General features: G+C 39.9%; 2 protein-coding genes across 2 annotated transcripts; one reads left to right on the forward strand and one right to left on the reverse strand.

Annotated features, from left to right (window-relative positions):
- Positions 1–3055: 3055 nt before the first annotated feature.
- Positions 3056–7791, forward strand: LOC148700117 (uncharacterized). The gene is made up of 4 exons (XM_088710439.2): positions 3056–3218; positions 3652–3722; positions 5391–5477; positions 7547–7791. Exons 1-4 carry the CDS (start codon positions 3113–3115, stop codon positions 7568–7570), a joined length of 288 nt encoding a protein of 95 aa, XP_088566565.2. The 5' UTR covers positions 3056–3112; the 3' UTR covers positions 7571–7791.
- A 515-nt stretch (positions 7792–8306) lies between these two features.
- On the reverse strand, positions 8307–11835 carry LOC103709931 (uncharacterized). The gene is made up of 3 exons (XM_008795466.5): positions 10795–11835; positions 10556–10633; positions 8307–9723 (listed from the first exon to the last, which is right to left on the reverse strand). Exons 1-3 carry the CDS (start codon positions 11755–11757, stop codon positions 8509–8511), a joined length of 2256 nt encoding a protein of 751 aa, XP_008793688.5. The 5' UTR covers positions 11758–11835; the 3' UTR covers positions 8307–8508.
- Between the last annotated feature and the right edge of the window lie 4870 nt (positions 11836–16705).

Here is a 16705-nt window from a genome sequence, read left to right on the forward strand (position 1 = left end):
CACAAGTGGATTACAATGCTCAAGCTTCACGGATGATTTCAATTTGAAGGATAATATCATTGTCATCAGAGAATGCCAGTAGTTTGCAAACATGCTTCTAGTGCTACATTATGCAATTTTGGTGAATTCATGGATGGGTTGACCAAATTACTAGTTACAAACTGAAAATATTATGTTGCATTTGGAGGTTTTAAATTCAAAGATCATGATTTTTATTTTTTTCGTGATTTGAAATATTTGGTTTTTTTATGGAGGAAGTTCAAAAGTAGAAAGATTGAAGATAAAGAGAGAGATACATAATTTTAGAAATTTTTATTCGAGGTAGAACTTTTCAATTTCATGATTTTAGGATGCTTTTGGAATTTTATCACTCAGCCTAATATTCGATAATACAAAATCATGAAAAGTATTTTCAAAAGTAATAAAGTGCGGGTTCTACCAACAAACAAGAAATTGTTAGAAAGGTTATAAGCTCCACTGTGTAATCTAAAGCACTAGACGTTGGTGGTGGGTCTTGATGACTGTGTAATCTCATGCTTATTCAGCAGTTGCTCAAATCTGGAGATTCTTCATACAAAAAAGTTTTTTTTTTTGTTTTTTTTTTGTTTTTGCATAGGTTTCATATTGACCTGTATTAACCTTTGCTCAAATCTGGAGATTTTTCTTGCATTTTGTTATATGATGTATTTTTTGTGTGGGTGTTGCTCTTGGAACACTCATGACAGGAAATCAACAGTGGTGCCCCTGATTTTTCTCTTTTTGACCAGAGTCCAGAAATTATCAGAGGAAGCAGTTAGATCCTCTGTCGGAAACAAAAATCTGTGAATTTAGAGGAAAGGAGCACAAGATTAAATATGTGCAATTGTTGTGGGAATATGCAATTACCTTGAAGAGTGATTATTTTGTTTTCAGGCCAGGCTTTTCTTTCTCAAAATGTGAAGTCTCAGACGGCCGAGAAACTGAAGTTTAAGAAAGTCTCTCGGGATGCTATTGTTTCATGCCCCTAAGGTCCAAGGGTTTCCATCACTAGGAGTGGCAATAGGTTGGGGTTGGGTTCATATGAAAAAAGCCAACCCTTCACCAACCTATTTGTAATCAGGCGGAAAAATGTAAACTCATAGCAAGCCCATTTATTTTTTATAACCCCATACGTATCTATTGACATTTAAATTTTCACTCATCAATAACAAAGCAATATGGTATCTAAAGTTCATGAGCAGTATAATGTTCAAATGTATCATCGAATCATAAAAGACTAAGAAATTTAGGATTATGATAGTCATAAATTAATTAAAATATAAAATAACTAAAAAATAGCTAAAATGCAATCTCACATCATAAAATCATGTGGCTTGTCATGTTGATTATCTCTATAATCATTTTTTTAGTAAATGAAATTACATCAATAAAATTAGAGAACTATCAATTGTAGTGAGTTTCGGAGTTGGTTAGTTTCCGGCCATATTATCCTAGTAATCTATCGGGTCTAGGGGCTAAACCCAAGGATACTCATTTTAAATTGGGGTGACTTCGGGTAGACCCAACCTTTTTGTTCATGTAGGTTGATGCAAGTTGGTGTGTGCTTAGATTTTGCTAACTTCATTAAGAGCTCTGATTTGAGTGCTGCGAAATGGTGAAAGACCTTTTGAAAACATGTAGGACTTGAGAACATTAGATTCAGAAAATATCTTGCACCAAATAATTGGCAGTCCAGCACCTTTAAGAAATGGTAAAAATGTGTGGAGAAGTGGAGCAGTGAAGATGTGAAATCTGAGTTGTGAGGTGGATCTCTTTTATGTGCAGTTGCAGCCTTCTGCTTGCCTATTGCTTTAAGAGGTGCTCCAGGTGTTTGGGGTTGCCTTGCCTGGAAACAAGTTAGTTCATAAACAAGGGAAGTTTGAAGATTGTCCCTCTAATGAGCTTCAAATTACAACTTTTTGAGTCTTACATGAAATCCCTAGACCTTCAACCCCTTCAAAGTCCATGTGCATGTTGAGAGGCACAAAGGTTTTCTATCAAATCCAACTGAATTTGGAATAATAATGAGTGTGGATTCCGAAATCTAATTTTTTCATCATAAGCTAGACTGCGTGTTGATTGCAATTGTAAGCTTGCAAATGGGTCGGGTAAAAATTCTTGAAGACATGAACACCAATCTAGATACATAGATTGGCAGGTCCTTGATCAAAACAACCATTAAGTAATAAGGTGCTAACTTGCCGAGCTGATTTAGTTACTGAATGTTGAATATTAGTGCTTTTCGATTCGAATTCGAATCCTCTCTAACCACAACTACGGGTAAATTTTTCTCATTCTAATTGTAAAAAAAGCGGGCACCGGATCGAAGTCCGATTTGTTGTTTTGCTATAAGTTGGGGATGAGAAATAAACTAGCAAAATTTGAAGCTCAATCATCTATATTTTTATGTTCTTCAAAATAAATCCATATCTGGTCTCTGAAACATTTAGGGCTCGTTTGGTTCGCGGGAAGCATTTTCCTTCCTAGGAATATGATTCCTGGGAAACAAATTCCTAGGAAGAGGATGCCTAGGAAAGTACTTTTGGCATGTTTGGTTGACCATGGAAAAGTGACAAATTTTCAAGGTGTTTATGTTTGGTTGGCCATCCACTTTCCTAGGAAAGTTATATATAATTCCTATTATGCCCTTAATAAAAATTAGGTTTTTAATGCCTCTTTAATGCTTCTTTAATGCTGAAGGGACTTTTTGGGAAAAAGTAAAAATGGAGTGATTCCCGCCTCATGGGAAAGTAACTTTCCCATGTTTCTCATGGGAAAGACTTTCCCATGTTTCTCATGGGAAAGACTTTCCCATGAAATGTGGGAATCACATTCCCATGGGAATACAACTTTTCCTTCTCTCTCCTTTGAAAACTCCAACCAAACAAGAGGCATCTCATTACTTTCCCGTTGACCACACTTTCCCCCCTTCTTTTCCCGCGAACCAAACGAGCCCTTAGGTTTGAATCAGAAGACAGTTCGAATCGGTTCCGGTTCGGATCCGAACCGGGTCCAAACTATTTACATCAATTCGGCATCCAATGCCTCGCCGCTTCTCTGAGGAGAAAAAAAGCAGCTCTTTCTGGAGACAACGATGGCGTCTCGGACGGCGATCGCGGCGGCTTCCTCGATCTACCGCTCCTCTCTCCCCTCACCGGCGGCCAAGCTCGTCCCCCGGCGGCGCTTTGCCAGCGGCGGAGGTCCGTCTCTCTCCTCCCTTTCGATTCTTTCTCTCTTAAATTACCCCTCCGAGCAGTCTCGATTCCCCTTTATTTGTTTCCTCCTGTTTGATCCCTCATTAATCCAATAGATGAAAAAGCTACTTTTCTTTCCCTTTTTTTCCATGGTAATATGATTTGACCAATGTTTATACGGTAAACTCTACTTCCCAACGGATTTAAAACTGGATCTTTCAAAGGGGAAAATAGGGAAATCGAAATGCAGCGGCTCTGGGAGCCAATTATGTATTTTTTTATAATACATATTAGAGAACATCGGTTGCAAAGTGAACCATCAGTAACCTACTTCGATGATGCAAGAGGTTATTGTCAGATAATTTTCATCTTCGACCTGCTTACATGCCTATTAGGTTTGTATGATGATATTTTTTTTAAGTTTTACTTTTTTTTGCAGATCATCATGGACCTCCAAAGGTTAACATTTGGGAGGACCCGCTGAGTCCATCTAAATGGAAGGAGGAGCATGTAAGCTTTGCTTTGATAGTTGGATACCTATTTCACTAAACTATGGTTGTAGATTGTTACATGAACCTGAAAATTTATGAAATTATCGCATGCCCCTTTTAGAAGTTCGAATTTCTTATAATGGCATGTGAAATTGTTAGCCTTTTCATCTTAGCTGTAGTTCTAAATGAAGTTGTCAGCATAACATGGTACATTTTTGAAGATAAATTGGTTTCGATTTTGTAAAAACTATTTTTGTAAAACTTTATTTTTTTTATAGAAATACGTTTTTTAGTGTTTTTACTAAAATTTGCTTTATTTAGTTTGTTGAAGGATGGGTTGGTGCACAAAGATGATGAGGCCAGTGGAGGAGAAGATGGTAGTAGATGTGGGAGAGTAGAGGTGGACAGAGGAAGAGCAGAAAAAAGTAGAGGAGGTAGATGGACCAGAGGAGGAATAGGAGATGAGGAGGGTGTCTTGTTTTCCTTGATATGGGAGGATGTAGTCGATGGATGGAGATTTGGTTTTGTAGAGAGCAGGATTTGATATTCTGAGAAATTAATCTTCAAAAAATTGTTGGTCCTTTAGGTATTTTTGGTTCCATGAGATACTTGTTTTTATCTCAAACCTAGTTTGACATTTTATGAAACTTTCGAGTCACCAAAACCAAGCAGAATAAGGTTTGCGAATTTTTCTCGTCCTAAAACTAGCAACCAAGTGGCCCATTTGGGTGTAGATGTCAGTGAGGGAGGGTACTGAACATGCAGTGAGTATGGTTAGTACTCGGTATTTGGTAAATGTGCTGTTTGAGCACTTTTCTTTGTAGTTTATATGTTGTCTTTTTCCCCTGAAAATGTTTTGATATCAGGTTCTATTGCATCTGGAGAAGGGTTTAGACTGTTTTATTCCTTAAGGTTTGGACTTGAGGTTCTCCTTCTCCATCTTATTGCATAACCTTGATCCTAACTAGATAATGCAAAGATGCATCTCCACCCTTGAGTGTGACTGTGTGTTCTCCTAACTCCACATCAATCCTGGCTGTCGACTGGCTTATAATCCAATGGCTATGTTCTTTCATTCTTTGTAGATGCTGACTATCTATCAAGGCTGGGGAAAAGAACTGAATTAAATACACCCCTTTCAAATTATATCTTCTCCTTTTTCTTTCTTTTCAGAAAAAGAGAAACAAGGAATGTAAGTTAACTTCATGCATATTGCCATCTGACGGTATCACTCCATCCATCCATTTTTTTCTCCTCTATTCATGTGCATCAGATGTTCCTAGTTTTAGATTCTTAAGATAATCTTGTTGTGGTACCATTCATCATTTGGTAAAAAATTGTCACTGCCAACGGAACTTTAGAGCTTTGAGTATACTCCATGCAACCTGACTTCATTTGCTCCCCTCTTTTGAGGAATATATTTGTAACATAATTATAAAAAAAGGTGCATATATTAGCGACTATCTACATTTTTCAGATGATTCCCTACTTCATAGCATTAAATTTTATAATGTCATGTACTTGCAGGTAGCATACAGTTACAGTCATCAAATCTTAATATTATAAGCACTATTTTATATTGGCGGCAATCTGCTATCTGTCTTTTGCTTTTGTTTTCATTTTTAGTTTTTATTGCAATTCTTGTTGAAATCAAATGAAATTCATGTGGCATTTTAATATCCTGCAGTTCGTGCTTGCTAGTTTAGCTGGCTGGTTCTTGCTAGGTTATGGAGGATACAAGCTTTTTAGTGGAAAGAAGGAAAAGAAGGAAGAGGTAATTGTTCATTCCAGAACTGTGAATTGCACCCTCCATTTTTTCTTTGGAATATATATATGCATTATAAAAATAACTTACGTTGGATGGAGGATATTGTGTTTCCTTTCATAAGTTCACTTTTATATCTTCTCAAAGAGGATTCTCAAACATCCCTTTCAAGAGCATCTTGGAAAAATTGCAGCATAACAATTATGTGCAAAGTGATATTTCTCACTATAAATGCAGATACTTCTCTGATGAGATTGACTGGAGTTAAACAATAGGGGAAGTTTTTGTTTTCTTTGGGTGGGTAGTTTAGAATGCCTGGCATGCTTTACAATGCTGGACTGTTGGTATAACTGAGAAGAGCATTTGAGAGTAGAATTCAGAATAACTTACATATAAGAGATATCACTTTCCCTAGAATTCGGTATACATAATATTCATATCAAATTTCAAAGTGGGTAGAACAAATGAACATCCATATCTCCCCATTGGTGATTCTTTTGAGTACGATGGCCAACTTTATAATATTTTCCAAAATCCAATACAAAAGCAGCTGGCCAAATGGCTTTTCTTGTTGCCTTTGACCAGCAGCTTTGTCTAATTGGTTGTTTGCATGAGGTTGGTCAGACAGGCCTGCTACTTTGGCTCATAGAGAGTGGGAACTCTAACAAGTTATAAATTCACAAATTTGTTGTTGCTTCCTTGGTTGGTTGAGCCTGGAACCCACTTGGATGAGCCCCATGATATTCTTTTAGTATTTTCTGTCGGTGGCCTTCTCTATTTTCCCTTCTCCATGAAACCACCTATCTTCTTCCTCCTATGTCTCTACCAAATGATTTTCTGCACGTAGTGGGAGGGTGCAGGAGTCTTCATTTAATCAGGGAAATTGAAAATAGCAGTTCAGTTCACAGGTGGATGTCTTAGGGTTTGAAATTGATCGTGCTATTCTAGCTGTCCCTCCTCTGGAACAGCAGAGATGTAACAGTCTGGGTGGTGGATCCTCCTGCTTTTTCTCATGGGACTGCTCTCCTCTTCTTCCTTTTTCCTCCCTCTGTTTGCAATATCTCGCAGAGAGACCAATCTGCAGAAGTTCTAAAAACTAAAAAGCATATATAATTGCAGCACCTTAGTTCATCCTTGATGTTGATTGTTAACCTGTTCACCTTGTAGCTGTAAGCATGCTTCCAATCTATATGTTGTTGCTTAATTGTTTCATGAATTATATCAATATTGATGCTTTTCAACCATTTGTTGAAATGCCTTCCTTCTTCATTATCTATAATTGCGATGTATGACAAGTTGAAAATGCGCTTGAGAAGCTTCTTTCTTTTTCTTATTGTACATGTCATGCATTGCTAATTCTAACCTTGTTTTGCTGGTAGGTTTTCTTCAACTTTTATAGGGTGCCTTTGGGGCTTAGCAGTCCCTGGATTCTATACTTAAAAGCTAAACAAAAGTTTAAGAGGGAAGTTGTATGATCACCTTGGGATAGTATTTTGATTCAATTGTTTTAGGGGACCAGTTTCATTTTCAATTTATACATTACTACACAATAAAATCATGAGTAAGCTTAATTCATATTTTTGGTGATCATTCCTCTGGATCAACACTATTAGCACGTGCAATGCACTTGACTGCAACTAGTTTATAGTTTATACTCATATATCATCAGAGTATATTTCTTTATTGAAAGTTTTGCTATAAACACAAATTGCAGTTTTGGTAAGAAAAATTGACTGGTGGCTCTTTTTAACATAACAAAGATATGCATGGCTGAGCTTTATTGTTGTTTGTCATGCTTGAATTTCACTTCGATTCTAGATATGCGCGGCTGATATGCATGTCTGCGAGTTAAACTGAAAACTAGGATCTTAATTTCAATCAAGTAAAAAGAAGACCAGGATCTTAATGTGTAGGTGTTATTGGCACTATTTCACTTCAAACGGGTGCCACAATTTACATCACAACAAATCTTGCAGCTATTAGTTTTAAACAATGTGTTCGGAGTTTTTTCCCTGTATTGTTATCTTATAGAATGTCGCGTATGAAATTAATGGTTCCCCTTATCTTTCTTGTTACAGTCAGTTGGAGAAGCGGCCAAGTAAATTAGTTGCGTCTGCACTACTGGCTGTGAAAGCGTAGAAATAAAGCATTTGCAAAGACATGAATCCTCTAAAAGGGTTATAATTTTGTTCTGTTTTATCAAGTTTTGTGGCAGGTTATGTAATTTGAGAGCTTTTCCTGTAATCTCAGTGAATACTTTGATAACTGACAAACTCATTGTTTTGTGAGGTTTAATAATCACAATACGATAAATTTCCACAAATACTCTGTTAATTCATCACTGTTGGAGATGATTAACTTCATTCATTGGCATTTCTTTAAGCCTCTTCTTGCTACTACCATTTCTCATCTGAATGAGCCACATTGCCTCGCACCAAAATCAAATTTTACTACATCATGCCAGTGACTGTTTGTTATCACCTGGGTTTCAGCGTGCTTTTAAAATTCTGCTTCTCTATAGTATTGTGGCAGACATCACTGCCGAGGCTCTTAGGTCAAAATACATTGTAGCCCATGGCAGTACCCAAATCTTATGGATTTCTTTTATTTAAAATGTTTTTGCATTCCATGCTGTATTTCAAGTTCCAGAAGGTCTAATTTTCTCTGTTGTTTTCAAGTAGTTCAATCCACTTATTTCTATGATAAAATGGGATTATTGGTAAACCCTGAGACTGGGATATCTGTGGTGACCGGTAGATGGTTCTTATCCACATGTTAATAATTGGTGCTGGCTAGTAACTTGCACTTGCTGTATATCAAAAAGTATACCCAATGTTATAAATAATAGAGTTCTTTCATATTCACAATAAAGGAGGGATTACGTGGGAGAGGCTACATATGATAGCAAAGTTTTAAACTATCTCTAAGTTCAAAATGGATAACAATACATCACATAAGGTAAAGCTCTCGACAAAGGTAAGATCTCTGATCACTTACCTATATCTTCAAAATACATTCGGACTAGAAAAAAAAAAAAAATCTACCCTTTTCGCCTCCGCCCACCTCTGCTGTAGGAATGACCATCTCCTCGCACATCAGGCCTTATTCCACGAGCAGATGAACTCCCTAAATTGAATTGAAGTCGAGGCGGCATCCCACCTTGAACAATAGCTGGTGAAATTTGTTGGTAACTCTGTTCTTCACTTGGTACTGAATTTCCTTGCACAGATATATTGCCTTGCAGGTGTGGTGCCGGTCCCACCAGCCAAGGAGCCATCGGACCAGCATACACATTTGATGGCCTGAATAGCGGTAGCATGTTGGCAGTGGCTCCAAATGAACGAAAGAACTGCTGCTGCTGCGATGGCATAGCATTCATATTACTACTATAAACCTGATTTTGATGCTGCTGCTGATGAACATGGTTTCCCAGCTGCTGGCTTGGCAAGCCATTCATCTGAAATCCTCCAATAACAGCATTTGGCTGCTGCTGTGGCAGCATTCCATAAGGCCAGAAAGCGTTTGGCTGCCACTGTGGAGGCATTGCAGGAGGAGCCCACATAGCATTTGGTTGCTGCTGTAAGAACTGGTGAGACATAGCAGTGGAAGAATCACCAGAACTCATTGCTTGTGGAACAGCTGGTGCCATTGGAGGAGCACTTACACATGCATTCCCAGATCCCAAAGAACATGAACGTCTTCCGTGATCAGAATTATTTGTACCTAGAGATGCCTGAGTGCCTGCAACTCCAGGTGGTGGCTGGTTCATTGCCACCAGGCCACGAGGGAGAAGAGGCTGCAAGCCCTTTCTAGGTTCAGCACCCTTGGATTTAGTCTTTTTCTTTCTTGGGGCATTTTGTCGATTGCCTTGTCTCTTATCCTCGATCCCTCTCTTTTCCTGGGACAGAGATCTCTTGTATTCAGCTTCCTTCTCGTCATCCGAGAACTCCACCTCACCAGTGACCTCCTCATCGTTCTCACCTGATGCATCATAACCTTTCCTGTAGAGATCCTTCTCATTAAGGATTTTATTTGCAAACTCCATGACAAACGAGACTGAAGTGCCTTGATTGATTCCAACCAGGACATCCTTCTCAGAATTGTATCTGACAACATAGTAAGGGCACTTTACAGGTCCAAATATTTCATCCACCAGTCCTAATGGAGACCTAGTATCTGTTACCCAAAGAATGGAACCCTCATTAAGAGGGTTGTGATTTACTGAACCCTCAACAACAACTCTTGTGCCCAATATCTGAAAAAAAAATAGCAAACGAAACCTTTCAATCAGAATAGGTATCAATGACATAGAAGAATGGTAGCATTAAGCAGAACTAGCTCTCATTGACTTGAAATTTAATCAACATCCAGCAGAAAGCAAATAATAATAGCAAAACATAGAAAGAACAGCATCGTCTTAGTTATAAATAAACAAAAGAGTGCAAGGAGGTGATGAATATTTTGCATAGAAAAGAAGCAAGCTGCATAGAGTTCCCTTTTGAACTACTGGCAAAATATGCAAGCTAGTTTTGTATTGAAATTTCTGCTAAACCAAGCACTCCAAGTGTCAATTGTGCCGTGCCATGCCATGCTGACAGGGTACCAGCACCATGGACGCATTCGTGCCGCATACCCTGTGAATTGCAGGGCACCTGTAGAGCTTGGTGCCACTCTTGATATTTCTTCTCTTTTTTTCCCTTTGCTTCATTGTTGCACATGTGTGCTGGCACAGCAGGCCACCCATTAGCATCGACACTTGAATACTTGAACTAGACCAAATTTCATGTTATAAATTCTTAAATGAGTGAAGACATGGTCACATTTTTCATAAGGAAACTTGCCCGTTCAGATATATTTGATCAACCTATCTAATAAGAGTTAGAGCCTAGAATATGTTTTCACTTGTAGTCAACATGACCATTCTTACACAAAAGCTTTCCTTTTTTTCTCTAGAACAAAATCATTCCAATCATGCTATTAAAATACTGGATCAAGAAAATAAGTAAAATTCGCCCTCACACTTCTGAGAACAGTTTTCTTAAAGATTGAAAGTAAGATAAGGCATTTCAAGTTTCACATTAACTTACAGATGAGATTGCCCCAATGGGCAACAACTGATGGTGCGGTTGTAAGGTTACTTCAATTTGAGGAACTGGAGGTAGCTCCTGGAAAAGTGGAATTACAGAACTCATCAAACCTCAAACAAAAGAGATGCATAGCCAAAGAGTTGGTACTGACAAAAACTCTATAATGGATCATCAGTAACAAAGCTGCAACATAGAAGTGAAATTAGCAAAGCAGATAACTTCTCGGCATCACAACTCACCTCAAGCTCATTTTTTGATTTGATGGCTCCTTTAACATCCTCTTCTTCACCTTCGCTGCCAATAAATGCCTCCTCTCGATCTTTTTCATCTTCCTCGTTACCATGGCTATCACCATCCTCATCCTCCTTGCTGCCGCTCGAAGAAGAGGACTCTTCACTCGACGAATCAACATCACTCTCCGGCTCCTCTGATTCTGTCTCATCGCTATCAGTGGCAATCTTCGACTCAGCAGACAAAGAAACCTCACCGTTTCCATCCCCCTTCAACGTTTGGGCACTTCCATCGACAGCGGGATGCAAGGGAGCGGCATCAACGGCCATAGGGACTCTATCTCCATCCTCCTTGGGATCAGTAGCATAAGAAGGATCCGTCAAGCTAACTCTTTCCATCTTCCGATCGATGGAAGAGCCCAATTTGAGACTTTTAGACGCCGAACCATCTGGATTCACGGCGCTGGCACCGAATCCTTCTCCAGCGAGCTCCAATTCGGCACCTTTTCGATAGGAGCTATCCAGGTTGGATCCATAGACTTCACCCCCCAGCAATGGAGAACGATCGGGATCGATGGCGAAGGATTCAGGTAAAGGGCCGACTTCTCCGGCCTCCTTCGAATCAGTAGCATAAGAAGGAACCGTCAAGCTAACCTTTCCCATCTTCCGATCAACGGGAGAGCCCAATGCGAGAATTTTAGACCTTGACCCTTCTACATTCACGGCGCCGTCATCGGATCCTTCTCTAGCGAGCTCCAAGTCGTCACCTTTTCGGCCGGAGCCTTGTGGGTTGGAGCCATATACTTCATCCTCAAAGAGTGAAGCGCCATCGCGCTCGACGGCGAGGGATTCAGAGGAGGGGTCGATATCTCCGGCTGCCGCAGCGATACCGAAGCCGGCGATCGAGGTAGGGTTTCTCCCGAGTTTCAGATCGGGATTGGAATTGGGAGGGGGGCGCAGGGGGGAGTCCATATGGGGCCGCAGGGGAGCGGAGGCAGGGAGCTAGGGTTTTGTTCGTTTTCGACCCTTTCCCTCTTATAACCTTGTGTCCTTTTTCGGTGCCGTTTTGTAGGTTTTAAAATTGTCAGGTTTGGAACCCCATGGCGAGCGCGCGCGCGCGAAGCCATTTCGGCCTTGCGTGGAATCGTCTTCTCCTGCCACGTGTCTGTCACCGGACGTTTAATTAGCGCTTCCGCGGTCAAAATGCATCTACGAGTTCTCTTTAAACCGCCCCAAAACAAAATCTTAGATAGGGTCGGACCAGATTTAAGGTGATTTTGGGCAAAACCGATTTTCGGTCTGCGCTGGCTATTATTCAACCCAACATACATGGGTCAGAATTCAACGATCCCAAGTCAACTCTGAGATTTCTTTTCTTGCAACAATTATAGAAGAATATTGTCTACCGAATCCAGGCCAATAATGTCGGGAACAAGCAGACTTCGGTGCATAGAAATCTTTAAGAGTCGTGGTAGATGATTGGTTATTCATGAACCAGTTGTTTGTTCCAATTATACTAGTATGATCTTAAGTTATTTGTTCCAATCTCATTTAAGTTTCTGTGATAGCGGTGATCACATCATCGCCGGTGGATCTGGTTCAGAACCATCAGAAAGTGACCAGAAAGCTTTATTCCAAGAGAAAGTTGAAGTACTCACCAATAGAAAAGATTGCCATATCCGGCGAGCTTCTCCTCATCCTGCTCTGAACTGCTAGAATTTGAAGAGAAGAGTAGGAGTTGGATTTGGAGAAAAGATTTTAGTGATAGCTCCATTTTTTTTTTCTTGGTGATATTTCTATCTTTTTGGTGGATGATTGTAGCTCTTATTATTGAACCCTGGCCTCCTGCTTCCTTGTCAATGGAATCTTGAAGTTCTTCCTTTACCTGGTGTAGTAGTTTGCTTCATGAACATCAAAGTAGATTCATTCATTGCTTTAATTCAAAGTTGCCTTGACCAAGAATTTGACATCAACTACATGAGCACTGGCAATGGGTTGTGTGGTTATCTTAATATATTCACCTTGGACCTATGTTTCATAAGTTCACACTCACTATTCTAAAACTTGAAACATGAGTATATCTAATTCAAAATATAGATTGGTGATTTTTCCATTCACAATCTTAATATAGGTGTGTAGTATCTTTTTTTTTTGGATGGTAAGGTTGTACACGATGAATTTAGCCTTCTTTTTTTTAAAAAAAATCTTAAAATTTATGTTTCCAAAACTTAGACCCTGATTAGCAACCCAATGGTAAATTTTTCTTTATTTTTTTCCCCGTCCCAATGGCCACTTTAAGAATACAGCACGTGCGCACACACGTGCCTAAAGATGCTTTAGTTCTAGCGCTCGATGAACAAATCCCTCCCTCTCACACACGTGCATGTGTCACGTGCCAAAACTCGGCCATCACAATCGGCACCATCCGGTCCCTGGCTGCCCTTTGCAACGCCTTGATGCATCGTAAACTCTGCAACGCCCGTCGCGTAGATGGAAGACGACCAGGTAGTAGAGAAATTTGAAAACCCACAAAAAAGCAACAAAAAGGCTATTTCGCAGACGGAAGAACTTTATTATTGCTTGCATCCTTTTTTATACACTGTACACAACAAAGAACCACTGGATTCAACGGCCAGGATCTTCCAAACTAATGATCCTGATCCTGATCGTGATCCTGGTACAGATCTCTCCAGATCAAAACGGAGTTGTAACTACTGAGAACAAACTCTCCGATGTAATCACAAGAATCGTCGTCCTCGATCGAACGGCTCAGATGGATCGAGGGTTGGGAGCCGCTGCACGCCTAGCGAGGGAGATGAAGGAGTGCACCAATCCGACGATGATAGCCGCCTTCACCTGCCCCCTCCTCGGGATCGGACGGCTCGAAATCATTCTCTGCTCCCTTCTCACTCCCACCATCCTCTCTTTCTCTATATTTCTCTTCGCCGTAGCCTCTCCTTGGATTGAGAATTTGAGATGAGGTCGGAAAGAGGGCAGATGAGACCCCTTAAATAAGCCCACCGTTACAAAAATACCCTCTCTTTTGCTTTCAACTACGACATTGCCACTCCACAAGTGCACTGCACTGGCGGCTCAGATGACCACACACTCGTAATTGTGAACAAATCCAGGGGTATTTTATTTGAATGATCCGGTCCCCATCGTTTTCTTAGTGCCCTCCACTCCACTCAACTCCATTCATCTCCAGCCAAAATATTCGAGTGCGAAAGATTCGAGACAACGAATCTGGACAGCAATAAAGCCGTTGATAAGGTTAAAGTAAACTCACTAATAAATTAAGACCAAGGAGATTTTGTTGTCTCCACGTGCGGCTGAAAGTGGAATTAAATAACATTAAAATCGTGGCGTGAGAGTGAAAAGATTCGGTTCGTGCCATTTGCGTCTGAATCAAGAAGAATAAAAGTGGGACACCTGCACTGCTTAGGCTGCCTTGGTTTCAGTTTTTAGCTCGGGCGGAGTTCATGTAATTAAAATCTGATCTGATAGCGTGGTTCCAGGTTCATTGCACGATGACTTTCCTTCTGGTCCAACTTGCAGTCTTTATGAGTTCTAGAGATGTCATAATTTTAGTTGGAATCAGTAATAGCATGCCCTAATTGCACCTATGCAAGTGGCACCAATTGCACCAATTGTAATTGTGATTTATTGGCGTGGTTAATCGAGCAGAAGAACTGATAATTTGTGATTCTCATTCAGAAAAATGTGATTCAAGTTTTAACTAGTGCATTCTTCTTTTTTTCCTTTTCCCCCCTTAAATAATAATTGAATTAATAAAAAATCATAAGTTAAATTCAAAAGTACACCAGAATATTTTAATGAGAGTGTGTGTGAGAGAGAGAGAGAGAGCATATTGTACTCCCTTTTTTTTTTTTTGCTGAAAAAAAGGAAGGAGGGGAGGAAGAGACAAGTCCACCCCTGCAAAGCAATTCCTACTGGGTCCCCACCCCACTAGGAGTGTGTTGGGCATCCCGGCCAACGGCTCGGTCACCTCTCTAGGCTTCGGCACGAATTCTCCGTGTGAGTACGTCACACTACCAAGACTACCAGCGGATCAGTAAGTTCTTTCAGAACCCGTGTCCGAGCAGGAAGCATCTGGTCTCCACAGTTTAATCGACGCTCGCGCGTTTCGAACTTGGAACCACTTGGTTGGAAGTAAGGCTCCGTTCCACTGGATTACCACTTCAATGATCTTATTGTACCATTTGCTTTACCAAAAAGAAACATATCCTCAGCATGGATGGAGGCTCGATACTATAAAAGTATTGTAATCTTGCATTATAACAGCAGGTAAAATAGTCGACACTCACTAGCTGGAATATGAATATAATAGGATGGTGTTACACACCTGGCCTGCTTTCTGTTTGGTGTGGCCTCTCACTTGATTTTATCAATGTGACATGTGCCGCATTAGTGATGATCAGATATAATAAGCTTCAACTTGGCATCAAGGTTCCCCAGTTTGGGGGGAAGAAGCCAAGCAAGGACCAGAAAGAACGGGTGACCGGTCGCCACCTTGACGTACATGACCAGCCACCTTTTTCTTTTTCTTTGCTACCACCACGTGATTCTTGTGAATGAAAACGACCATGCTTTTGTCCTATATCTTTCTTAGATCTTGGGAATCGAAATGGACCCTCCTGCGTCGTGTTCCCCTGGGCTCCATCTCCCTTTAACACCGGTAAGAGTTGGGTAGACTCGGTTCAACAGAGATGACCGATGACCTTCATAGCTATATCTTCCGTCATCTATTTTAAATTTCTTTTATATTTTTTTTAAAAAATAAAAGAGGCTATTTTTTATTTTCTACCTTTAATTTCAATCTCCAAATAGGTGCGAATATACCATCACTAACACACCAGATCCTATCAAAACTCCACAATAAAGCACGAAAATAGTAAGTACTATGGTGGATATAGGAACCTTCAACTTGCAAGAAAAAAAAAAAAAACTCGGAAGTTGTATTATGCAAACCAAAGTTTGATTATTAAAATTTCATTCTTAAAATTTTTTCTCATGATGTATCAACGACCTGATAAATAGAGGGCATAATGACTTCGTGCCAACTGTATCACGACCGCGAGTTTTTTGCTTTGACATTCTTGTAGGAATTTAAATTGGAGTAGGTGTGGTAGGTTGTGGTCAAAAGATGCCTCCTGGTATCCCAAAGTCACGTATGCGGCTCTCTCAACCTAGATAGATTTATTTTTGGGATGCATCCAAAAAAGTGTAGATCTCGTGGCTATGTCTCAAAACTATGGTCAATTTAGGCCTTGTGCAGCTATTTCTATAGGATTGAGTAGAAAATTTTATAGGAATCGGATCTATTGGCCCATCTAATTTTTATTTTCAAAAAAGTTATCCAAACTCAGCTCAAATCTTAATCTTTAGGCTGTAGAAATAGTGATTTTTTTTTTCTTTCTATATGATTTGAGCCGAATAAAGTTTGATTGATACATGATCATGCTTAAATAGACGACCCAATCTACAAATTCTATACAATTTTCAGCTAATCCCCTAAGAATAACCAAATAGATTCTTAAAGATTTTTAAAGCCAGAAGGATATCATTTTGTACCTTATCATACATGATGTCACACATATCTTTGTATTGTTTAGTGATCCTGATTTTAAAATCAGGATACGTGGAACCTGCGTCGGTATCCATGTGGATACGTGGTATGAAATGACTTTAGCGGGGGAATAAAATCGAAGGTTAGGTTTTTGGACCAGCACCCTTCTTTAACGGGCCAGCAAATCCCCTGTTGGAGCCCAGCAAGCCTACATAGAAGGGCTGCAAGAGACGATTAAGAAGGGTGCTGGTCCAAAAAGGGCACCAGGATACAAATAAGCGCGGGGAGTATGCTGCTCGGATTCGATTCATCGTATAGAAGAGAATAAAT

Source organism: Phoenix dactylifera, chromosome 14, assembly GCF_051530095.1.
Source record: "Phoenix dactylifera cultivar Ajwa chromosome 14, Ajwa_hap1_PhDact_Kaust_v1.1, whole genome shotgun sequence".
Lineage (NCBI taxonomy): Eukaryota > Viridiplantae > Streptophyta > Magnoliopsida > Arecales > Arecaceae > Phoenix > Phoenix dactylifera.